Source organism: Toxotes jaculatrix, chromosome 15 (assembly GCF_017976425.1).
Source record: "Toxotes jaculatrix isolate fToxJac2 chromosome 15, fToxJac2.pri, whole genome shotgun sequence".
Lineage (NCBI taxonomy): Eukaryota > Metazoa > Chordata > Actinopteri > Toxotidae > Toxotes > Toxotes jaculatrix.
This window is the reverse complement of record NC_054408.1, coordinates 16,906,022-16,932,213: the sequence shown is the minus strand read 5'-3', so window position 1 is coordinate 16,932,213 and position 26,192 is coordinate 16,906,022. Positions and strand designations below refer to the sequence as shown.

The 26,192-nt window shown below is 40.0% G+C and overlaps 2 protein-coding genes across 2 annotated transcripts in view; one reads left to right on the top strand and one right to left on the bottom strand.

Moving 5' to 3' along the window:
- Positions 1 to 3,377: 3,377 nt before the first annotated feature.
- LOC121194229 (general transcription factor IIF subunit 2-like) overlaps positions 3,378 to 26,192 on the top strand; it is a 36,742-nt gene continuing 13,927 nt past the window's right edge. The window contains exons 1-4 of the mRNA XM_041056959.1: positions 3,378 to 3,490; positions 3,763 to 3,836; positions 4,279 to 4,297; positions 4,748 to 4,892. Coding sequence (XP_040912893.1) covers positions 3,425 to 3,490; positions 3,763 to 3,836; positions 4,279 to 4,297; positions 4,748 to 4,892 — 304 coding nt within the window. The 5' untranslated portion in view covers positions 3,378 to 3,424. The remainder of the gene's footprint in view (positions 3,491 to 3,762; positions 3,837 to 4,278; positions 4,298 to 4,747; positions 4,893 to 26,192) is intronic.
- Positions 21,363 to 23,268, bottom strand: kctd4 (potassium channel tetramerization domain containing 4). The gene has a single exon (XM_041056958.1). The coding sequence runs from the start codon at positions 23,057 to 23,059 to the stop codon at positions 22,283 to 22,285; it is 777 nt and encodes a 258-aa protein (XP_040912892.1). The 5' UTR covers positions 23,060 to 23,268; the 3' UTR covers positions 21,363 to 22,282.

Below are 26,192 nucleotides of genomic sequence, written 5' to 3'. Positions count from 1 at the left end.
CATACAAGAAGACACATTGCTTAGTGGAGAAAAACTATAGCGGAATAAAAGATAAATAATATAATCTATGCAGAAAGAAAGAAAGATGAAGAAAGAAAGTTAGAGGAATGTAAAAAAAAGTTATTTTTCATTCATTCATACATTCATTCATTCATTCATTCATTCATTCATTCTTTCTTTCAGACATTAGTACCACGTCTAGTTCTTGCGGTTATCCACAAGGTGGCAGTACATACAAATCAGCATATCAGAGTATTCTGAATGCTGCCTTAAAATGTTTAAATTAAAGATGCTGATTTAAACTGATAAAGGGTTTTTCTCTCTGTCTTCTCTACTTTGCAAACTCTTCACAGCTGCATAATCCTCAGAAATTAGAAATTTTTTCATCTAGATCTCCCCAGAAATTATCTTGATTTAGACAAAGACACATGATCTATTTAGCTGAGATATAAGATATTAGATATAAGCTACTTTTGCTGTCAAAACAAGATAGCATTATTATGTGTTATTACATGTAACTTCCCATTCACATTCACACCAGTATCAGGTGTTTGTTTCGTTCTCATGTCATCCTCCACTGAGATAAAAAGATGAGACATGGTAAAACAGCAAAGTGATGAGCTTCAGAGGCTAAACAGTCAGTCCTGGTTATTTAATGTATATGAAACTAATTAAAAATGTTCTTAATCACATACACATGTTTACCAGTAGTGTTGTTGTGACAGTTGTGGCCAAATACTATAAAGCACGTTAACTTTCACTTAGTATTAATATTAATAATGGAGGAACAATGTTAATGTTTGATTCACTCTCTTTGCATCTTCTGAAAAGCAAACTGATGCAGAGCAGTTTTCAGGTGCACAAATTACATTTGAGTCCCATGCCAATGCTTCATGTTAATGACCTTGAAAGCTAATGTTGATTTACTCTGGTCTCAAGCTCAACATACATAATTTATTTAGTGAAATAATTAGTGCAGTGCTGAACTCACATCTTCCAATGATCCACAACAGCAGTGACTTCACATCACAGAAGCTATTTAAATATTATTAAACCTCATTTTAACAAGGAAGCAGCACATTTGATAGTGTATCATTGTGTAATTGGTGTAAGCAATGAAATACTAAAAAAAGAAATCATCAGAATCATCTCTGTGAAAGGTTTGAGGTTATCTGGTTTTATTTTAATATTTTTGCATGATGAAAGTCGGCCACAACTTAACATTTAGTGGTTTACATTTGTATTTCTGTTTGTGATTGTATAAGGTTTAAAAATCCTATATAATGTTATCATTGCATTATAAACTGTGAAGTCGTTCCAAACAGTGAATCTCGTTTACTACTGTCATGACTCATGTGTAACTCAGAGCTGCTCAACACTTTGGCAACATCAGACTCAGACATCACTGAAGAAAACATCACATAACTGACCAGTGACAGGAAAGACATTAATTTGCCTGACTGTGGATGGAAATCTTCATATTTTTCTCACTGCTGATCTGCAGTAGAAGGAGGAATACTGCCCTCTTCTGGAGATAGAGGTCATGAAATGTGAATATAATGAAAAGGTGGGGAAAAACATTAGAGATAGAAAGTAAAGGTTAGAAAATGTCACACGTCGGATTCATGTATTATATAATCAGGTGTTGACAAAAGGTTATCTTAACAGGTGCTGCTGTGGGACCAACAGCATGACTGTAAACACGTGCAGGCTTTGTGTTGATCCAAATGGTGATGCTACCAGTCCCTGTTAAAAATGATATAAAATCTGTTCATTAAAATAAATACATATGCATACATTTTTCAAATAATGATAAATGACAAAGGACAAGAGTATAATAGTGCAAATGAAATGTGGTGACTAATTCTTAATCATGTTTATGACTCAAAGAACACATGCATTAGAAAACAAGCCACTATTAATACATCTAAAGTTCAAGTATTGTTGTGTATCATGTCGTTTGAAAATGTAAATATATATATATATTTTTCCCTTCGACATTTCATTGTTACCAGCAAATCTTAAATGCAAATTGACTTGTTGATGTGTTGCCTCAGTCCAAATCCTGTCTTGTTAATCATTTTGACAAATGAGTAAGCACTCTGTTTAATTATGGTTGTTTTATATTTGCTCTCCCCTCTTCTTAGACATTTAATTTTAAGAGATGTTTGATAATGTTAAGATGGTAAATTGTGTGTGTGTGTTTATTGTGAATTAACATTTCAGTGGGACATTCATATGTAAGTTGAATGATGAATTTTGATGAGCATCTAAAAAGAGAGTTTCCCCTCTGAAGCTGGTAGTTTGGTGGTTTAAACGTTAATGATGAAAGAACTTGTGGGCTACAGTCCATTCAGAAAGCCACCTACAGTGTGGACATGTTATGTATTCATTACCATGCTTGACTCTGGACTTAAGTGGCTTGATAATCAGACTGAATTTCAATTGTGTTTCACTTTGCGGAATAAATCGGAGATGTGGGTGGTGATTCAAAAGGTCTGGACGTTAGAGGTTAGACGTTATGTTGAGCTCTTATGACAACATGACCTCAGTCCGCAGCCCTTTTAAATCTAAACTATGATAAAAAAAAATATATTTTGTTAGACGCCCGCAGCAGTTGCAGGTTGAGTAACAAGACCATATAATTAATTTTCCCATCATGGCCCAATTACATGCAATGTGAAAAGGGGCTTTGAGGCAAAAATGAGCTGCAGCTCTCCTTTTAACCTTTTGCTCCTTCTCCTCTCTTTGCATAATGTGCAGTATTTTTGGTTAGAATGATGCACAATACAAGTCTGCTGTGTCAATTTTATTTGATACCAACTAAATTAAATACATGCAGAATAAAAGCACATTACTGGCTCAAATAATGAAGATCTTAGATTTTGACAGGGGGGTCCTCAGTGAATAGCACAGGTCCCACATTAAGGCCCTTATCATGCCTGTTGATGTGGTGCTTCAGTGATGCATGTTCTCAAAATATTCAGCTGTTTGTATTACAGCACAACTGAGACCATTGTTGTAGTTTTACCACCACAAACTGATTACCATATTACCACACAGCTATGTGATTGTCTTAGTAGTGGGATGTCATGTTATTTTAATTAGTAGCCTGCAGTTCACAAAATCACAGACATCTGGGACATTTGTGTTTTGTAATGCAACTTAAATTCAATGAAGAAAGTTGAAAGTTCAAAGATAAATAAAGCTCAGGTAGTTTGTATAATCAGGCTGTTTTTGAGTTGCAAATCACCCAATCACCACACCTGCTGTAGTTTGGAGTTTTATTTTGAAAGATGAAACAGGAAGTTTTATTTTGTCACCGTTCTGCTTAATAGAGCGTCACAGACTAAATTGATATTGGATCTATCTTGATATTGGATCTATCTGTTTACCCCGGAGCTCCTCTGATAACGTAGAAACTATGTCTGATAAAACGGAGGTCAACCTGTCCGGAGTCAAAGAAAGTAAAGGCGTGTGGCTTGTAAAGGTTCGTTCAAATTATCAAAGTAAGACGCACGTGTCGTTGTTTACAGGTGTCATATGGTGATTTATACCTGCAGGCCAACCGAAGAAGCACTTTCATTTCCAACAGTTTTTTGGCCAGCTGGACAGGATTATTAATTGAATCCTTAAAATGGGAATAAAAATGATTTGTTAAAACTATTAACAGATGTATGACCTTTTTGTTGAATTTATTTTGTGAGTATGTAACTTAACAATACGAGTGACCACTTAAATTGCCATTATATCCCTCACCAGGTTCCCAAGTATTTATCTCAGCAATGGGACAAGGCCACAGAAAAGGGAGAAGTTGGAAAGATTACCATTGGAAAGTATGTACCTCACCCTGAAATATTCACCAAGAAGCCTTCTGTACATCTAATTATCCTCTCCTCATGATCAGTGTTAGAGCTGCAACAAGTAGTTGAGTAAATTATTAGTCAATCAGTCAAACGATACAAAAAATTCCTCTGCAAACTATTTTTCAATAAAAACGCCAAACATTTCAGCTTCTCAGATTGGAGTATTTGATGCTTCACTTTTTCATACATATAGTAAACTAAAATATTTAACTACAATATTTGAGTTTTAAGCTGTTGATCGGACAGAACAAACCACTTGAAGATGCTTCCTTTGGCTGTAGGAAATTGTAAAGGGTATTTTTCTCTCATTTCTCACAAATGATTTATCAATTAATCAGGAAGATAATATATCATTAGCTGCAGCCCTAAATAGTGTCATTGATGCACACTTTTCTTCTGTCTTCTCATACAGGAAACAAGGCAAAACAGAGGTGAGACAACTTCACATATCACTTGTTTGCACATTAGACCTGTACAACTGTTGTTTTTGGGTTTGTGACAGTAATTGGCACATTCATTTCCTTCTGTGATAAGGTCATCTTCTAAGCCCTTTCCGCTTATTTGGCACAACAATGTGCTTGTAGATTCACCTTTCAATTAAGGTGAGTCAACATTCACATTGATTCGGCAGACTTGGCTCTCAACAACTTGCTGCCAGTGATTGTTTTCACCTGTTTAATCTGCCTTTTCTGTTGTTTTCCTGTTTCTTCTCGGTTTTTTCCTTCTTTGCTATGTCACTGTTTTCTGCTGCACCGACCCAGCTTCCTCTCGGGGATCGATAAAGTTTCATCATATCAAATGTTTGACCCTATCTGATGAATCACAGAGTAGGTTGTTAATATAACCGTTCAGCAGTGTCTTGACTCAGCTGTGTTTCTCAGGTACGTTTCAGCTTGAATGCAGAGCTGTGTGCCCTGGGTGCTGTGGGGGAGAAGGATGGATCACTGCAGGTCCCAAGGGATCATCCCTTCACTATGCACACAGTGGGTGGACAGACCATGGCTGTCTTCAGCCAGAGTGACACAGGTCAGTCTGCAACTCTGCTGTTCCAGCCCTCGCCTCTCTGTTTCTTTTGTGCTGTATAATATCATCTGAAATACACATTTGACAGGTAGCTCATATCCTAGACAGATATGATCTACAGATCACAGATTTGTGAATAAGAACAAAAAAAAAAACAATTAGTCCATATAAATATAATATAAAAAGTCATGAGTCTCTATGTTCAGAGTTTTGCGTTTGCATGACTTTCTTGCACTGTTATTTCTTATGTTAATTTTCCACATTGAGTTTTTGTGCATCATGTTAAAAGCAGAAATGTGTTTTTAAAAAATTGTGGTACCTGTAGATAAATGTAGATTAAACTGGATCAAGAGACTGATCTTGAAGCTGCTCCATTTACTGGTAATTGTGAAAACCAAAACTTAAAAAAGAGAGAAATTTACTCAAAATAGTGAACATGACATCACGAGTAGCCTTAGTCCTTCTACTTGCCTTCGTTTTCTTGCTTTGGAAGAAAGCTGGTTTTGATAGATTCTACATTGATTACACTGTAAAATTCATGAGGATACTCATGCGGCTTCTGATTTATGGAGGAAGTTTGCTGCCAGTTTGCTACCAGGCATGATGTGTCATACTGCTTTCTGAGCCAGAGGGATTTGCATCAGACGCTGAGCTTAAAAATAGCTGCAACTGTATGGCTCAGTGTCTAACAGCATGTGATCTGAGAATTACAATAGATTAGGGTGTTACTTTTCATGGGATAGCTCCATTTGATCACTTTCATATAACAGACTAATAAAAGTAAATAATAATGAGCGTCACTTACTGTTTCAAGACGATACCAAGGGAAACTATAAAAAATGTAAAATCAAATGGAAAATATTATGGAAAAGGCAGTTGAAATGGAATAAAATCAAAGATAAAAATATTCCTGTAATTCAGTGAAAACTTTAGTGAAATGGTAAATAAATAGCAGGAGGCAGAACGTTCAAATCAGCAAAATGTCAAGAGCAATTCTGTTCTTCCCGGGGTGCCAGTGCTCAGTAAGAATAAAATTACTGCTTCTCAAGGTATTTTTGAAACTAAGGGTGTTTGTAATTGCGTGTTGATGGCACAAACGCAACAAGCATGTTTTGAGCATATCCCAATTGCAGGCAAATTAGTTTAATGCACAAATTTAGAGTTTCCAAAACCCTGTCTAAAGTGGAAAATGTTAACCTGAAGGAAGTGTAGCTTGAATAAAAAAAGGTGTCACTGCACCAAGACTGGCAGGACTTGACATATAAAGCAGCTAAAATATGACTTGTTCCACAGGAAAATCAGTCTCTTTGTGGTTTACATAGTATTATCAACGTTTTCTAAACTTTTACAAAAGCAAACCGCGAAAAAATGTACTGCATAAAAGTGAAATGTACTTTATAAGAAGGCCACTTCTTATAAGTTTCCTTTGTAAATGGGACATCAGAATCATAAATTAGCCCATTCTGATAATGTGTGACTGCAGAGAAGGCAAAGTAGTTACTGACAGACAATCCAATATATTTACAGTTTAAGACGGTGTTTGATATGTGATTTGTGTGACAGATTTGAAAGTAGTGACGTGACCATGGTTGTTCCAGTGTGATGTGGATAACGGTAGTTTTTTTCCTCTCAGTCAGGTTAATGAGCTGTTTTCTAGTAACATTTTTGCTCAGTGTGGCTATGTTCAATGTGTGTGTGTGTGTGTGTGTGCGCGTGCACGTGTGTGTCAGATCCTCAGTGCAAATGGAGTCTGTTTCGCACAATAATAGTTTGAAATGGATTTTGCACTCTCTGGCGCAAGCAGGGTTCTGTCTTGAGGGAGCTCACAGAGTGTTCCCATTGTGAATGGGTTTCAGTTCAGTGGTGAATGCTGGCATGTGAACTTCATCCTACATAAAACTTCAACTGACTGAAGCCGCTGTCAAGCTGTTTGAGCTGCACGTCTGTACAAGGAGCAAATGGAACCTGTCATGAATCAACAAGCGTACTGATTTCAATTAAGAGAAACAGCCAAGAGACACAGGAAACGTTTAAGTAATTGTCTCATTAAGCAGCTGAGCAGACAGTAAAACAAGATACAGGCAAACCTAGGAGCACATTAATTAGATCACGTCTAATAGCTGCAGAGCACTTGGGAGAAGAGAAAATACATTGGAGCACTATGTTGTTTTGGTTGGTATGGTAGATATTTACTGAAGCTGAATCCAATCAGCTGATCACCTGAACTAGTATTACTACTAGTATTACTAGTATATTCCTGCACAATCATGTGTGTCCGCAATCAACAAATACAGTATATCCTCCAGCATTTTGAATCAGAGAACATTATGCAATCCACATTATGCAATATTATGCAAGATTTTGATGGAAGCTTGTATAACTATGTAGGAAAGAAAAGCAAAGTAGATTAAAGAGATGTTAGTGTAGTGGATTTACTAACAATACCTCAGATGAGTACAACCAGATTCTTTTGTTTGGAATTGCATTGGAAATTATACTTATATTGCTATACTATAAATACACCCTATAAAATCTTGGATTTAGAACAAAACAAATGGTTAGTTGCTCCTCAGAACCATACACACGTTAGTTTTTGTCAAGCAAAAAACAATGTTTGTTGTTTGGTGCTGAGCAGGTACTGTACAGTAGGTTCTTAGAGCTGCGTCCCGCTTGCTATAACACTGTGGAGGGAGCGGCGAGGGTGAACCAAAACAATAAAACTGCAGGCTGGACAGCTCACTCACTCCCTGTGAAGCCGAGTGGAGCTGCGGATTCAGGTGATAATTCTTTGTTCGTTCAGCGCTACACGCAACTCTGTTCACATTGTCACAAAAAGATAGATTGTAGCTGCATTTGTAAACATTTACATGCGAATCGACTAGTCTAAAGACTAAAGAGTGAGGGGAAATGGGAAAAGTGGTACAGTGCACATGGGTGAAAAATAGCATCAGGAGAGGTAAACTGCTCTGAAACGGAGATTCAGCTTTGTTTGATACGTGTTTTCTGTGGAGGTTTAGCAGACATTTTTGAAAAATAAATCTCATGAGTGAGGTCACGTGTATGTATGTACTGTATGTATGTATGAAAAGACTATTACTGAGCAGGGTAATGTGTAGTCCCCTTTCCTTACTTAATATATAACCACAACTCAGCTGGCTGGAAATTTGAATTTCTGCGTGTTACTGGCACGACAACAGATGATTTCTCATTAGCTACGTTTTTGTCATTGACAGTAAACTCTGACTACTTCTAGACTGTAATGAAAATTAAAATAAAGCTTTCTCTTCATCAGGGTTTCATCCGATTGCCGCAAGATTTATTCTACCACCGCCCTCACACACTTTAGATCCACCCACAGTTGCATGCGCATTAATACCTCCTACATGCGATAATAGATTTTTCTTTTCTTCTTCTTTTTCTCTATTACTTCAGTGTTTTATTATCACCAAAAACAGCAAACACTTCAAAAATGCTCTGCGCTTAATATTTTCTGCAAAAATTCTTTTCAAAATGTTAAAAAAAAAAAAAATCAGATTCAAGTAAAACTACTAAAGCTGTGTATTTTAGTGTCAGAGAGGATTGTCATTATTATATTCTTGTGTTTGTGAATGTGGAAACATGGCATTCAGGAGGCGTTAAAAACCTCCTGGTGTTTTTATCTTAAAGGTGTCAGTGCTCCAGATGGCTGGCTTGACTGTGAAAGTGCACTGGAAACAAGAAGTAGGATAATGTCCTCAGAGATGTGGTGGTGTGTAGTCTCTATTTACCTGACTGATGCTCAGCTCCACCCCCACTCGCCCACAGGAAGGTGTACTGTATGACACCGGTCTCCCACTCTTTTTCCTGCAATCTCGCTCTCTTAAAATCACACACACACAGCAGCTATCCAGCCTCACTGCACCTGCACATACACACTTGGTTTGATCTGCACTTGAACTCTTACTCTCACACTTTTTGCCTCACGCCTACTCAGATTTTACTGATTCTTGACACCTCGGACAGGTCTGCGTTTTGAAATATTAGATCTACAGGCGCAAATTCAGTTTTACTGTATTATCTTCACATATGCTTCTGGTAACACTTATTTAAAACTGGATATTTAATCTAGAAGATTAATATAGACATTCAATAATGACAGTGATGACAATAATGTTTGAAGTCAGACACTATAGGTTTTTTTTTTAACTATGTGAGGAACAAAGTCGTCACACGTCACACATTGAATTCATAATGACAGAATATACTATAGCGTTAATACAACACCACAGTACTACATCAGTACTACTGCTATTCCAGTTGTCTTACCACAGGCCACTACTAATATTATTTTGGCTTCTATTTCTGTTATAGTACAACCACCACATATTGTGCAAAGGTCACAAATTTTCTGCTCCTTTTTGTATTTTTGCACAGTATGAAAATAAAAGAGCCCAAATGGACGAATTTCAGTTGAGATAACTTTTGTAAGTCAGATGCATTACAGGGCATGATTGCAAAATCCTACTGATGCTGATGATCCTCTTTGTCCAACACTTTGCTTCATGATGGGACTTCCTGTAAAACTAATGTAGAAATACCCATCAGCCTCAGCTGTACTAGAGATTAATGTGAACACACTAAGATGCTAATTTTGGCTTGTTAAACAAATTAATTGCCACAAGATTAAATGCAAAATGTTCCTAAACATTAATCCTAAATGTTTACTGGACTGTTTTATCATTCGGTTCACAAAATTCATAATAAAGCTGTTGTTGTGTTTAAGTATCAGACGGTCATATATTACAGAAAAAAAAAACTGAATGGCAGTGACAGTTCACAAAAAGAGATTTAGGTTGTTCTGTGACCAAATATAGCAAAAGTATTTATTCCTCCTCAAATCCTCACAATGGGCCACGTCAGCTCTGTCTGTGTTCATTTGTTAGGAGATATGTAATTCAGCTAGCAACGCAGTGTCTAATTCAAACATTTCAGACTCTGTATAATCCATTCCTCCACCTCTGTTATACAAGTATTCAATGAGCCAACAATAGTGAGAGGTTTCTAATGGTGACCGTCAGTGATTGATACGCACATGAAGGGTGTTTGACATGGCTTTTGTGCTGTTGGGCTGCTAGCTAAATGTTCCTCCATTATTTCCCCTCTCGTTGTTCTGCTTTGTTCCGGTTAGGACAAGGTATTGATTAAGAGGTTGCTAAGCAACAGGCTTAGTTGCCACAGAAGCGTGCAGAGGAGAAGAGAAAACCAGATGTAATGTACTGCTCTGTTACAGTATGACTTTACCTTCAGCTGCCTCTGTAAAGCTTTTCACTAAAACTTTGCAGCAATCCTTGACTCCTTTGAGTCACTTTACTGAAGAACACAGAGCAGGATGTTTGAATTCATTTTGTCAGATTGAAAACTGCTGTAGATTCCAGGAGTTACTCTGTGAAGGGTTGTAACTTTGAATACCTACTTTGACACCTACTACTTTGATAATACACATTAATTTAATTTTAAATTTTAAATTTTAATTTTGCACATACTTTTCTGTTGCTGCATTGCATTCTGGTTTGTTAAGCACACTATGGATGCAGAAACTGACTCTAGAAAGACGTTTATGATTCCGAAGGATGTTTATGATTCAGATCACTCGAACTACACAAACATCAAACAGTGTACTCATAAATTTATGTATTGTGTTAGTGTTTCAGCATATTTGTCATTTTTGATGCCTCGCTAGATTAGATGCTCTGACTAGAATTTTGAGGCCAATCTTATAATAAAAAACTGAATTAATAAATAATCAAGTGGTGCTGTTGCAGCCGTTTTTATGTTTTAGTTTTTATGCCACACATTTCTTTACTTCTTCATGCCTATGAGCACAATACATGGTCATTTCTTTGCTTATACTTGTCTATGAAAAAGAAAATTGACTCATCAAAGTAAGTCCACTCTTCTTGTTTCAGACAATTAGACAATATCTAATTCTCTGATTGAAAATTGAGGTACAAGCCTGTGTACATAGAGACATGTAAAAAAAGAAGTTAACTACGGCTCCACAGGTGCATTCTCTGGGACACTTTTGCTCAGCTGAGCACCACTCACTTGAAACCAGTTCTAACTCTGGCAGAAAATGGCAGTTTTTAATTTTCGAATTAATTGCTCATATTAAGAAAGTCATTGAAACAAAATATGGTTTTCAGGGTCTTTAACCATGACGCAGATCGTCATGTCTGCAGCCTAAATAAATTCACTTTCACATTCTGGGTCAGTTTTGCATGAATTTCATCTAAGCCACCGTGTTTTGTTTCCAAATGCTATGACAAAGCATTTTGAATTCACCAAAGCTCTGATTTGCACCTCTGACCAGTGCCTTCTGCATAGCAACAGTGGCCAAGGCTCATGAGTGGCCAGAAAAAAAATGTATTTCTAAGAAATGAAGTTGAAATAATAAAAATGGATGGCCCTATCATATATGTAGTATTGCTACATTATTCAGAGGCCTCCTGTGTATGTGTTGAGGAACGAAGAATATCAGTAAAATAAAACTTTCAGACATGGTTAATGTACTTCATTGCCAGCAGCTCCTCCTTTTTTGCAGGTCTATATTAAAGACATGTCCCTGTCTGTCTGATCCATCATGGCTTTATAACGTCTTACAGACAAATACTCTGATCGACTCGGCTGTTACTCCGATCAGGAAACAGCCATTCACGAGAAAAACACCAGGCTTTTTTAATTGCTGAGTAAAGCAAAGACGTGGGCTGTGATTCAGAGGTCTCAAATCAGGCTAAATATAAGAAGCAGAAATTTGTTAATGTTTGTGTGAAAGGGATAAACTGCTGATGTCCTGCTGTGTTGTTATTTGAAATCTCTGTTGTGTTGTAGCGTCATGCACTAAACCAGTGGAGCTGTGCGGGCTGTCGGTTGGATCCTGAGCAGGCTGTCGTAGGTGTTTTATTGAAGGAGTGTGGCTGGCTTAGCTTTGAAGGTTCATTCCAAAAGTGTGGCTCATGAATTGTGGATGGTTTAAAGAGAAATATCTCTTGACTGGATACCTCTTGAAAAGCATGACTTTGTAGTCAGATGACACTGACAACGCATGCTTTCAGGACTATAACTGATTTCATTCACAGGGATCCAGCGGGCGTGGAGTGTGAGTCGATGGCATTCATCTCCATCTTTCACCACTTCCTTTCGCTGTACTGGAAGTTGTGCACAAAGAGCTGTGTGGCTGGGCTGTTTCCATGGCTGATGTCAAGGAGCAGTCTTGGTGTTTTGTTAGGAGAGTTAAGGCTGTGTTCTGCCTACGTTAATCCATCGGGAGGCTTCAGAGTTCCTGCTGTCTGAGAGCTCGAGCCTCTGGGGCGTACTCACTGTCAGAGCTGGTTGAGGCTGTCAGCTCTCTCCTGTTACACTGCTCTCTGCTCCCTCACAGCACCAGCAGATATTACATGGGAAAAAAATACCCTTCTCAAAATACAAGTGTCATAGGCATTGTTTGAAATGAATTTCTAGCCTGCCATTTGTTTTGCGGTGTTTATTTATCCATGAAAATTCATTTGAGCTCTGTGCTCTTTTCTGACAACCCACCTCCTCTCATTTGTACAGTTTCACACATTCACACTGGCAGCAGCACAATTAGATTGTAAGAATCTATTGTTTCTAATATGCACAATTTTATTTAATTTTGAAGGATCTGATGTATTCGTGGTTATCCATTGTGCACAACATTGTCTGCACTGTAAATCACTAGTTCATTGTTGAGTATAGAAAATTTTGAGCATATTTAGTGCCTATCTAATTTGCCCTTGAACAAATGTTTAGAAGAAGAGGCAGTAGCACAACTTCACTTCAGCTCCTTCATCACATAATCAGTTGCCAGTCTCTATGCAATACTGATGCAGTTTGTCTAACACACTTCTGCAGTAGAGCCTACCTACAAGAGGTTGTTACTGAAGTTTTAGAAGGGTGCTGAACAGATGCTTGAACAGATCAGGGAAATTTTTGACAACATGGCAACACCTTGAACTTTTCTTCATGTTCCTCAAACCATTCCCGAACAATGAGCACTGTGTGACAGGGCGCATTATCCTGCTTAAAGAGGCCTCTGCCATCCAAATATGATTGCCATGAAGAGGCGTACCTGGTCAGCAATGCTTAGTTAGGTGCTACATGTCAAACTGACGTCCACATGAATCCCTGGACCTAGAGTTTCACAGCAAGACGTTGCCCAGAGCATCACACTCCCTCCACCAGTGCTGCAGTAGGTGCTTTTAACATAGGTTACCATGGGCGCTCTGATAAATGACCTGTGCCATACACGACAGGTTACTTCTGTCCACAGTACAATCTCATCATGCAACTAAATAGAGCAGACTGAAGCTTTAAAAAGTGTAAATGTTAGCAGTATTCTCATTTAAAAACATCATTCATCAACATTGTTTACTGGTCCACAAGTGTAGTTTATGTGGTTGCCATAGCAGCATGTTGGAAAAAGTTGAACTATCATCGACTCAGGTGGCAGCGGCAAATAGCTGCACACATTCACTCTCGCTGTCAGAAAGGACCTTAAGGGATACACACATACTGCCCAATGAAACCACAGTCTTTTATGTTCTGGCACCTTAAAGTCTCCACTGGAGCAGTTCAACGTGAAGCATCTTGCTTAAGGGTACCTTGATAAAAATGGGGAAGTCAAGCATGTTATTTCTGTTTTCACCACATACCACATGGCAAGCAGTGCCACCCGTCGCTTGGAATTACTGAAATATAGGACAGGGTTTTAGGCTTTTCCAGTACCCAGAGAGCATGATTTTTCTATTTAAAAAGGGCAGGCAGATGGTTTGTTGCTTGTTCTCTGTTTATAAACCCATCTCTCAGTACATAAAAAGCCACCACAAAAAAAACACAAAAGTCTAAATTTGTGGTTTAAATATTGGTGTATGCGCTCAACAGGTTCCTCAAAAACAATTTTTCCCTACAGCCGCTACAAAGCTCGGAGCTGAATCACTATGATTCAAGGCCTGCCATTCTTCTCAGCAATACATGTTTGTTATTGCCCAAGGTGAAGATAGGAGAGTGAGCCAGCAATTGTCTAGCTGGAGAAATGTCATCTGCGTTCTCATTTCTGTTTTGCTTCTTGAAATAAAGGTTTGTCAAACCCCTGTTGTGCTCCCACGCAGGAGACACGTGACTCCCAGAATAATGATAGAGGGCTCGAACGTGGCGCTCTGTCGCCAGTAGACACAATTGGAGCCTCTGTCAGTAGGTTGCTGAAAGACTAAGGTTATAGTAAAACACATTGTTAGAAAATGTGAGGGAAGTAACCTCTTTAAGTCATGTTTTCTATTAAGCCGCAGAGGGAAAGTGTTGAGGTGTTTGTCTCTTCCATGACCCTTGCCGCTGTCTACGGAGTTAATGGTAATGTCATGACTCCTGACTGTGAATGCAGCAAATTGCACAAGTTTTCATTGAAGTCTTTCCTCCCTGTTCACAGTTATTTTTGTCATCTTGTTTAAGTGTATTTCAGTACTCGCAAAGCAGCTACACAAAGGCAACTATAGACCACGGCGAAATGCTGTGGTTTTACATTTTTCTCATAATTACATCTGCATCCCTTCACTTGTAATTTCACAAGGTAACACTGTTACTACAGCTTCCATTTCAGCAATCCGTCTTTTTTGTATCCGAGGGGGTTGGAGAGCTGGTCCTGTGTTTTATTTCCCTGGCATCGCTGCCGCATTTCAAATGAGGCATCCAGTTTAACAGTCCATTTCTGTATTTTAATATCCAGAAGCTCAGCTGACCTGCACCAGTGGGTCTTTAGAGGTAGATTAGAGTCGGCTATTGCCTTTGTAGGGCGTCATGCACACTGACACATGAATAAAATGTATCACATTATTGTTAGGCCAGTGCATGAGCTGGCCTTTTATTGAAAAATATAATAATAGCCTGTCAGAGTCGTCCAAAATCTGATATGATGGTGGTTCCTCCGCACACAGGTCACACAGTCCATATGTTTGTATTACTTTTGTGTGAGATGTCTGAGAAAGAAAATCATTTTGTGCCGCGTGGGAGGCTTTTACTCAACAGTAACAAAACTCGCCTCAGTCAGCCTTAAAGCTGCTCTCCCACAGTTAGTCTGGCTTTCAGTGTTCAGATTTTTACTGTAGTTTTGTCCAAATAAGGCCTGAGCTGAGTATGTTTTGCTAAGATTCTGCTCCTGAAGACGAGCCCCAGCTTTCCCAAACGGAGCAGCTGTATGATTAATGCTACACACTGAACGTCAGGCTCTGTGTAAGAATTTAAGGTGTGAGACTTACAGCAGCTTTCAATTAGTCACAGTTCAGGTTTGACAGACAGGAGGGAGACATGGGTTTAGAAAGGAACATGCAGCACGAATTTAAATTTATATCATAACAGTGAGAATGCCCTCTTCAGAAACAGATGTGTGCTAGCAAATGTTCTGATCAGTGCTGGTACTTACAAAATCAGGTCTATCTTACAAAATGTATCAATGTCACACCTCTCTGCAGTGAGGTGTGTGCCTGTGGTCCATTAATTACAGATCACACAGATTCATTGTTTGTCTGGAGGCCCAGAGACTAACTACTACTTTTAAATGTGTGCTGGAAAGGTGGGACTACTGATACTAACCACGTGTTTTCTGTGTGTCAGTCTCTTTGTTGTAATTTTGATTGAATAAATAATGTTCAAATCAATCAACTCAAGGGATTAGCTCTTGAAACAAATTTTTAATAATCATATTTAACTGATGTAGTGATCTGAGCCGCCCCCCGGGAAGCTGCGTGTGTGTGCAATCAAATGGCAGGACTATACTATAGGCTAAGTTTAATCTTCTCAATGGAGACATTTAGCTGCATTTCTTTGTCTTATGTTATATAATTTTAAAAAATGCATATTTTGGGGCTTTTGGTTGTTGGCCAAACAAAACAAGGATTGTCTCCGGTTCTCAGAAATTGTGATGGATATTTTCCACCATTCTATTCATTTTATAAACATTGACCAAAAGATCAATTGAAAAAATGGTTGGATTATTATTAGATAATGAAATAATAGTTGCACCCGTAATCACAAGTAGCATTTCAGTTGAATAATTCATCAACAATATACTAGTAGTTTATGGGATGGCTAATTTTGTTTTATTTTTTTTTTATAACACACCATAATCTCGTGTCATTTTTGATACAAAATAAGGACATTTTTCTTTCCAGTTTCCAGATATGGACTGAATGTGATTTGGTCCTAGAGAATTCCTGAAACAAGAGTAACTGCTCTGGGAACAAGAGGATCTTCACTGGCAAAATGGTTTATTTTTTTTTTAAATAAAAATAAGTCTCACTGTTTCACAGTCTTTTATACCCAGAGGAAAAAGTACAGTTCTTGGGGGAAACATTTTTTGGATATCTGATATGAAGAAGCTCAGATTTAAAGTATCAGTTGTTGGCAACTTCAGTGTGAAAATATCTAAATATATTATTGCATGAAAACAATCCTCTATACTCACTGTTTGGTTGTGCCCCCTGCCTCTCTGCATTTGTTTCTCATCTCTTTTTTTGTCTGAAAAAATGGTTTCTGCTGCCTCTTTTGTCTGAGCTGAGGGTGGAAGTGGCAGGGGCCTCACCTCCCCTCCTCCTCCTCTTCATCACCCCGTCGCTTTCTCCTCCTCCTGCCATTGCCTCTCTTTCTGGAGTTGAAAGATAGAAATCTGAGGTATGTTAGTCATTTTCTGGCCGAGTGGCACCACACGACTAAGGCATCACGATAAGGAGGGGTGTGTTAGAGAGAGAGAGAGAGAGAGAGAGAGAGAGAGAGAGAGAGAGAGAGAGAGAGAGAGAGAGAGAGAGAGAGAGAGAGAGAGAGAGAGAGAGAGAGAGAGAGAGAGAGAGAGAGAGAGAGAGAGAGAGAGAGCGCAGCTTGCGAGCGTATGATGTGGGAGTTGATTTTGCCTGGCAACAGGTGAAAAGACAGAGAGAGATAAGACTGTTGAGAGTAGTATGGTTTGAGCTTTTGCTGCTGCTGTTTCCACCTCTCTCCTCCTTCTCCACAGCCCCCCCACCCATCATCCTTTGCCAGCTTTTGATGAGGTGTGGATCCCTCTGACCCGGCAACTTATAAGTAAACCATTCACCGTCATAAAAAAGTGCATGGAGCTGATCTGCAATTAAAAAAGGCCTCGGGCTTGATATTGTTGGCAGTAAAGTGTCAGTGCTGTGGTCGACACCTGAACAGCACAGGTTTGCTGAGTTTATCGCCTCACGTTTAGTTTGTCGCACATGCTGTTATGTGTGCGCTGTATGTTTGTTGTCTGTGCTAGTGAGGAGTATGCTGTGGATGAGGTTCGACTGATGTCAGAGGTTGATGTGGGTGTATGAGTCATGATGGGGGCAGTGGCGGCTGTGGGGGGGTGGGGGGAGGGGCTTGGGGGTAAAGTGAGAGATGCTGTTCATTCAAAGGTGGCTAATTGTTGCTCTCCAACCTAAATCTGTACAAGGCAACCCTGCATAGTTGAAGCTCCAAGATTCAGCAAAAGGGAAATTAAATTGGTTTTGCAGAGGCTTTTTCACTGTCGCAAGAATAAACCCTGGAGGAGATGGATGCTTTTCAGTGTTTGGAATTAATACATTTAAACATTTCAACTCCCACCAGTTTCCATAAATGGATCTTGACACATCCCTGCTTCACATTGTTTGGACATAGACCAGGCGAGACTTGTTTTGCATTTGCTTTGGCACCAACACCGTTGTCCACTGCCAAAGCAGCTTTTTCATCCTTAAATCTACCTATTGATTTATGACATGTGGTAGGTCAAATTTATTATTTAGTCTGCACTGCTCCAATGAGCTTAAAAGACTTTAACTTAAATTTTGCTCAAATTGACTCTGAGCTTCTCCTCCTCCAGATATTAAAGGATTTATTTTGATATTGATTTATTTTTTAGGTATGTATTTAATTGCTTATTTAAAAGAGTTGAAAGTTAACCAATTTTACACATCAAGCTCGGTTTACAGGTCATGAAGAGCTTTTCAAAAGCCTAAGAAAATAACCCTGTGATTCAAACTGCGTCATGATTTTTGAAAGATGTTGGCACTAGGTGCATTTGAGTTGCAGTTTTGGAAATGTGAAATTCTGCATTTTTGGAGCTTTACTCATATTAGAAACGAAAAGTTTAGGATATCTCTGCCTCTGTGTGTCGACTTTGATCCCTCTTTTAATGTGTTTAATGTGTTAATGTGGAAAAACCAGGACCACATCCTGGAGCCAGACACTGGCATTCACCAGTGACTTTCTGGTGGGCCTGCCAGACCTTGACCTGTGGAGCCTGGTTGGGCACAGCCTGAAAAGACTCAAGAGCCCCTGGCTTAGTGACGCTGTGTTGGAGTTCTCCACAGAGAACAAGAGAGTCACCTCAGTGTGACTGCAAGTTGTTGGGAGGAAAATTCTGAGTATTGTTTGTGCTTAGGCATCAGACAGCAGACAGCAGGCCAGTGTCTGGCCTTGGTGTTAGTTATGATTGCCCATAACAAACACCATGTTTGAGCATAGGGTGGTTCTTAAGTGGACTTGGTACCAGAACACAAGAGACCTAAGATCGATGATTGACTTTGTGGTCGTATCATCAGATCTGCAGTTACATGTCTTGGACACTCTCGTAAAGAGAGGAGCATAACTCAGCTGTCAACTGATCACTTACTGGTGGTGAGTTGGTTCAGATAACGGGAGAGGCTGCCAGACAGACCTGGTAAACCCAAATGCATAGTGGGTAGCCTGTGGTATGTGGTTGGCCTCAAGGAAGCTCTGGCAAACCATTGGACGATTCTAGAAAGGGAAAGTGGGGCTTGGCCCAAGTTGTGTTCAGCCGGTGAGGAGGACTGCTGACCTTGACTGGGGACATCATTGGCTGGTGGAAAGAACCCTTTGACCAACATGTCCTCGTGTTGGTGTGTTAATGTGTTAGTTTGAAGACTCGGGGGAAGCCTCACTCGTTTTACAGAGGTAGTCAGAGACTCCTCAGCAGACAGGCAAGGACAGGATGTCAAGGCAAAAGCATGGGGAGGAGTATATTCGGTTTGGGAACCTCACAGCGTGGTTCTGTTGGCTTCATCAGACTTTCAGCATGCACTGGGATGGTTTAGAGCTTAGTGTTAGGTGGCTGGGAATAAAGTCAGAGAGTCTGAGGTGATGGTTCTCTGCCAGAAAATGGTGGATTGCTTCCTTCAGGCTGGGCGCAAGTTATTGCCTCAAGAGAAGCAGTTTAAGTGTCTCGTGGTCTTGTTCATGAGCGAGGGTAAAATGGAGAGCCATATTGATAGGCTGATTGTTGCAGCATCAGAAGTAATGTAGGGACTGTTCCAGACTATTGTATTGAAGAGGGTGCTGAACTAGAAGGCCAGAAAACAAATAACTTATTCATTCTGTTATTATCAGTACTTCATTTTTATACAATCAGTAATTTTTAAACATTTTTTTTCACATCAAGCCTACAACGCACGTCCTTTTTCTTGATAAAATCAAAACAATGGTGGGAAAATACTTCCACTCAGAGAAAGACAAGTTTGTTCCCATTTTTTAATCTGAACTAGTTCACTGAGGTTACCATAAGCTCAGGGCATTCCTGCATCGCCTTAAAGAGTAATACTAATTATCACAAAAACAAATCAGGAGAGGGAAATAAACACATTGTTCCACCAATTCAACTCATATTAAGAGTGGGCATAATGAAAGTTATCACTTTTGACAAGTGTAATATTACTGAAATTGGAAGTAATTACACTGCTCATTGCTGGGGAAAAATAGCATATTACTAATAACGTTGATGATGACACACATCAGAGTGCAATGCGGAGAGATAAAAAGAGGTCCCCCTTGAGGGAAAAGGGCAGGATTTATCTCACAGACTGGCCTACTTTTAAAACATCAAATATTTTTAGTGGGTCTGGGAGGGTTTGAAAGGGCTCCCTGGAGGCTTCTCAGGTGGAGTTGCTGCACTGTGGTGGCAGCAAGCCAATACAATATTAAGGTGAGAGCAGAGCTGAGCATTTTTTAATTGTAATATTGTAATATATATTTAATAATGTGTGACAGTGAGTTTTTAAATTTTTTTTAACAGATTAATAACTACTATGAACTAATTGTGTCCTCAAGTATATAAGCCTATACTGTCATAGAGCAGAGGCACTAGGTACTAGGATGGCATTAAGGTGACTGATTGTTAAGATGAATTCAGAAAATCACTGCGACAAGGTGAGGACTTCAGCTGCTGGGGGACGGCTCAGATAACATTTCCAGCTGATGCTAAGGCAGAGTTGCATTTATGTTTTCTCAAGACTTTGGTGGAAATAATTACTTCAAGACACAGTCAGCAGCTACAGGTCATGGGACTGGGCATCATGAGAAGAAAAATTTCACCTCCTAGAAGTTTTCTGGCTTTAGACTGGGCTCTGTTACATCCTCTACGGCCATTACTTCTAGTGTGACCCAAAATATATCCAAACAAACAGAACTGAATTAATTTTGGACACTTTTTTCCCATTTTATCCCACTTTTAAACCTCACCAGCCCTGTAAGTCTCTTTCCTCAGCTGAAATTAGTCGTTGTGTGTGTGTTTAAATACGTATGTAGATAGATATACACAGCTATAATTAGCTTCTACGCCTTCTTGAGACCTTGCTGAGATACAGATAAATTGACATTGCAATGTTTTGTGAAGTAATCTTCTTGGCCTTTTGTTAAAATGCTGACTGAGCACCCCGACAGAGTAGATTCTCTCTATGAAGAGGGCTGTTACATTTCTGTAGCCTCCAGTGGTACCAATCGATCAATGCCACTTTCAAAATTATTTGTCAAAAGTGGCAGCAAAAAGCCAGGAACATTACACCCTCTACTATTCTGACAGCTAATATGCGCAACAGCAAACATGCTGTTATTTTTGCCCCTGTGATCCTTGATTTTTGTTTTTTGCCACACACCATTTAGATTGTTCCAGACATGAAAAACTGTTCAGCATGTAGAGAAATGTAAAATTAGTTATTTATAAAAAGAAATTGTTCTTATTTACTGAAGCTGAAAGTGAGATGTAGTTCAGTGTTTCTCTCTCGCTTAACTGTATCAGAAGGTTCTGGAAATTTAAGACTAGAAATTCTCCTGCCAGACTCAGCAGTTAACAGTTACACACTGAACAGACTGTAAGTTCAGGTGGGCCAGCGTTAAATAGTTATCAGTGTGCCTTTAATGCTGCTGGATGCAAGCAAAACTACTCAGCACATTTCTAAGACGGGTTGTCTGATGTTATATGTAAATTGAGCAAAATAACTTACACTAAAAATGTATTACCAGCACTATCGGACAGGCTTTCTGCATCAAGCAGCGGCATTAAACTGTACACAGACTTTTCCAAATACACCTCAAAACACCAATAGTTTCAGTGTCACTTTTATTTGTAAAATACTCACATCGAAAAGTAATAGGCATTGTTGTGGCACTGGCTTCACAGAGGCTCACAGCACTAAGAAACACACAGTTTATTTAGTGCACATGCATCATGCTAGATTCAAAGCCCTTACAATAATCACGGTTCTTTGCACTTGAACTCAACTTGCTGACATGATGTGAGAAACTGTTTATGTTGCTTCAGTCTGATTTGGATGTGAAATTTGTTGGTCCTTCCAGAAACAACCTCAGTGCACTGTGGTTTTCCCTTCAGGCTCCAGAGAGGCTAATAAACTAAACACAAGCTATTAAACCAACTAAACACAGCACACACAGTGTATAGCAACACACACGCACACACACACACACACGCACGCGCAGACTGTAGTAAAAGCTGAGTGGCACAACAGTGCACATCACGTCTGGTTTTGAAGGCTTTTGCAGCCGTTGACAAAGCAGCAGAAGCAGTTTTTGTGCAGAGACAAATCCACTGATAAAGCTGTTGATGTTCAGTTTGATCCCCTCGTCTTCTCTATGGAAGGATTCACTGATTCGCTGGCTTGTCTTCCAAATTACTAGAGTGGTACTTTGCTGTGATAACTCACCACATCCAATTTAGATATCATGAATGCTAAGTTGATCTGGATTATTCTGAATTTCTATAAATACTAGCTTACAAAGCAGTGCAAAGGTTGATCACAACATGCCACTCTGTTCAGAAAGATCACCCAAAACTTAACAAATCCTGTGTTTGTGAGCCAACGTTGTGCAGTAAAGATATAAACACCACCCTGTGAGACAATCTAACCCACCTGTTCTCCTTCTCCCACCCATGACACACTACGTGTAACAAGATCTTCAAGCCAATACCTTACATTAGCAGGGTGGATATGGAATCAGGCACTACTCTTTTCTCTCTTTTGCCTCCCCTTCTCCTCCTCCTCTCTCTGTTTGCCTCCATCCTACTTGACAAAGTGCAGGGCCTCAGCTGCCACCACGGAGCCTTTGCTGCTGTCGAGGCTGGTGACCAGCTTGAAGCCTGATCTCAGTGCTAGCATCACTGTCTCTAGTTTCAGACAGTCAAGCGTGCACAAGAATGTGCTGTCCTCCTTCAGAACGAGCCGCGAGCCAGGCTCCGACTTGATGAAGTGCCGGAACTGGATCACATTGGATGACACCACAAATTCTTCCGGAAAGCCATCCAGACGGCTCTTGGAGATCTGCACCAGCCGTGCTTTGACCTTGTCGATGAAGGCGGGGTCACTGCAGTACACCTTGAGGCCCTGCGACCTCTCGTGGCTATCCGTCACCTCCAAAAAGGCGGGTTCTCGCTGGGCAGCCCTCTGACTTTCCCAGTCGACCACGGCCTCCACCAGTTCACTCAGATGGTAAAAATTGGCCTCCCGTCGCAGGAGCCCTGCCTCCCGGAAGTCGTCAGGCAGCTGGAGCTCTCCGGTTCGCAGGTAGTTGAGCACATGGCGAAAAACTGGACCATCTCTATCAATGAACGGGTTGCCCATGGAGTCAGTGTGCTGAACCGGCTTCTTACCGTTGGCCAACTCTTCTAGAAAGGACCCCTGGTGCTTGGCAAGGGTGGTCCGGTGGGCAGTGTACAGGAACCCCCCTACGTTGAGGGTGATGGTGCCTGAGGAGGGCTTCTTGAAGCTCTTGCTGGGCTGCAGCAGGTCTGGGTTGATGTGCCTCAGTTCACTTTCCATCCTTCTGAGGTTCCATTCCATTCTCCAGTCACCGTCTCCAGCCTCGACCCAGCCTCCTCAGAGCTGGTGTGTGTGTGTGTGTGTATGTGTGCAGTACAAATCAAGTCTGTTTTTTCACTATCTTTGGGATCTGGCTGTGTAAGTCTGTGGTGCTGCAGAGAAAATGAAAAGGTGTTGTCAGCTGTCGTGTAGTGAGAGTGAACGTGTTTGAATGTGTGTGTGATGGTGGATGGGTGAGTCCCGTCTGGCAGAAGAGCTACAGTGAACTGGGAGCTGAAAACAGACTGGCTCTCTGTGCTGCTTGGTGTCCCTCCTCTCGCTCTCTCTATCGCTCTCTCTCTCCCCCCTTAGGAGTGGGTGGGCAGACAGCGTCACATGCAGGGAGGAGAGAGAGGGAATATGTGAACAAACAACAGAAGAGCACGGACTCCAGGAGATTTTTCCTTCTTGCTCTCTTTCCCTAATTATCTCTGATAAAAAAGGTGCGGAGCTGGGCTCTAGCAATTAGCACACACACACACACCCTCCTGTCACCAGATGGAGGGGGGGGGGTTGCTTCCATAATTTTTGTGGTGTGAAACTGTCTCAGCTTGTGTGAGTCTGAATATGAAACTCCTTTTGCAGCCAAATCCATCTGTTTACCACACAGCGCTTCATGTGAACTGGAATCTGTTCGAAAAGGAATCCATTTAAATCTTCTGTCTCATCTCTGCTTATGACAGGGAGAAGTAGTGGAGAGAGAGAAGTAGGGAGAAGCTGCTAGTCTTACTTATGTAAATGAAAACAGCAGGAAATGCATTTATGTAAATATCCTGTCTCCTCTTCTGCAGAGTAATGAGCAGTCCTGCGTCTTAGCGAATGTTGCCTGTGCACCGATTGATTGCGTGTGTGTGTCTTGTGTGTGAGCTGGCATCGGGGTCCTGTGGAGGAAATGGACCAATTACAGTCAGTGGTGGTCTGGTCATGAAGGATGGGGTTTTGAATTGGCCAGTGCTGGAGCCTGTAGACCCCTTCAGGGAGCTGCAGTAGAGGTGCAGACGGCTCATACCACCACTATGTGTGCATTTCACGTGATTGTTTCTTTGTGCAGCTGCAGATGTGTGAACATCACAGTGCATATTAAATATGAGGAAACACAGAGTTTATAAATGTTATGTAGAGTACTGTGTAAAACTTTAAATGTTTAGATTCTCATCCATCACACACACACATTCATTCTGCAGCATGACAACAACCTCATACAACCATCATAGTCATAAACTAATAATTATCTTCAGAGGCTAGAAGAACAAGGAGTCCTGCAGCAGATGGTTTGGCCCCCACAAGGCCCTGACAAAAATCAGTGTGTATTGAATACATGGTCTGGCTGTTTCAGCTACCACATGGTGAGTTAATGATTTTTTTTTTAAAACCTGTAATCAATTTCAAAGAGACCACTATCTTTCCATCAGTACCTTTCTAACTTAGATCATGAGAGTCACTCATTAACTGTGTTTCATGTGTCGAAAGCTACCACCTTCATTTTGCTAGATTACATGTTTCAAAGTGTTTCTGTGAGGTACCATCTTTTGAGAAATTACAAAAACCATTTGAAAAGAAGTAGAAAATGGCAGAAGCCACACGCTCCTATGTTAAACTCATTGTACTCACTGTACTGTGCATTAACTTCTTATTTCTCAAATACTCGCTAACACAAATGCACAAACAGTCCCGTGGATGTTTATGCTCGATTCTGACCCCAGCAACAATTCTGCTGCAGAAATATGTCAGTGCAGACGGTTTGTAACCTACTTTAGATGTGTTTTTTTTTTTTTTTTTTTTTTTTTTACACCAGCAAAGCAATGCCAGTCACTTTGCATAATTTATCAGCACTTGCACAGGAGTCTGGCAATGACAGAATACCTGGACTGTGGCAGCATTTGTCATGGCGGGGCAGCAGAGGCAGTGCGCTTGCTTCGCAGGGACATTTTTAGCTCATATTTACATACTCTTTTGCTTAAAAAGTACTCAAATAATTAAGTGAACTAAATAGTTGCTGATTTATTATCTGTCAATCACTAACTGATTTATCAACTAACTAAAACTAATTGGACAAAATTGTGCCACGTGGGAAAATTGGACTATCAGACCTTAGTAGTAATGATAGCACTAGCAGTAGTTAGTGCTGGAGTTAGTATACTCATATCTAAAATTCAAACAGTGATACATTGAGCAGAAGTTTGGAAAAAAAAAAGATGCACTTACAGAACCATGAAAATCTGGAGTTTTAAAAAGAAAAGAAAAATACTTGGGTCTCCAGAAGAATAGTGACCCTGATTAGCACCTCATCAGAAAACAACTTCTGGACTTAAACAGTTGCTTCATGTCGTGACTGTGACTCAACAAAGGAGCCATTCGCCCTGCTGTCCAGCTGCCAAACACTGATGGATGCTTCCTAACATTGCTGCATGCAACTTCACTCAGCATTGTGTAACTGCTGTGCCATAGGCTAGTGATTACTATTAAATGCCTAAAACCCCCAAAGCATGCTTATTTAGCAGACAATGGAGGCATCCTGTGCTGAGCAAAGGACTGCAACTTTACAGTCTCTGTGATGCTCAGATCTGCCCTCTTGGCCACAAACTTGCTTTTACTTAAAAAAAAAAAAAAAAAAAAAATCAAATCTCACTTGAGGCCACTTCTCAGGGGTCCGTTCACATGCAAAGTAGGTGTGGAAATGAAGGTGCTGTTACTTGCACCTGCTTATTTAGCAATATGATCAAATGTGTGTTTGGAAGCGAGTGTGAGAGTTTACAAGAAAACAGCTGCAGCTGCAAGTAGGCTGAAATAACCCTGTTCTGAGTTATATGTAGTTCTTCATATAACATAATCCTTTATCGTGACCAGTGAGATATTGTTGCAGTCATTCTAAAGCACGTCTCAGAATGTAGTTTCCTCTGGGTTTGAAATGCAGCCAAGGACCCTGACAGACTACTTATAATCAAACTGAGACCACTTCAGTGCTCATAAATTAGCATTTAGTATTAGAAAAAGAAAATTGATAGATATTCTTAAGCTTGTGAGTAGGAGGAAAAGTGAGGGATTTTAACTTAAAGATTAAAGCTGAAATGTATACTTTTAATAGTATGATACATTTTGTGCAGATCACTAAACA

Bases quoted from the DNA above. Each gene is read 5' to 3' on its own strand.
- kctd4 (XM_041056958.1), bottom strand. From the start codon at position 23,059: ATGGAATGGAACCTCAGAAGGATGGAAAGTGAACTGAGGCACATCAAC.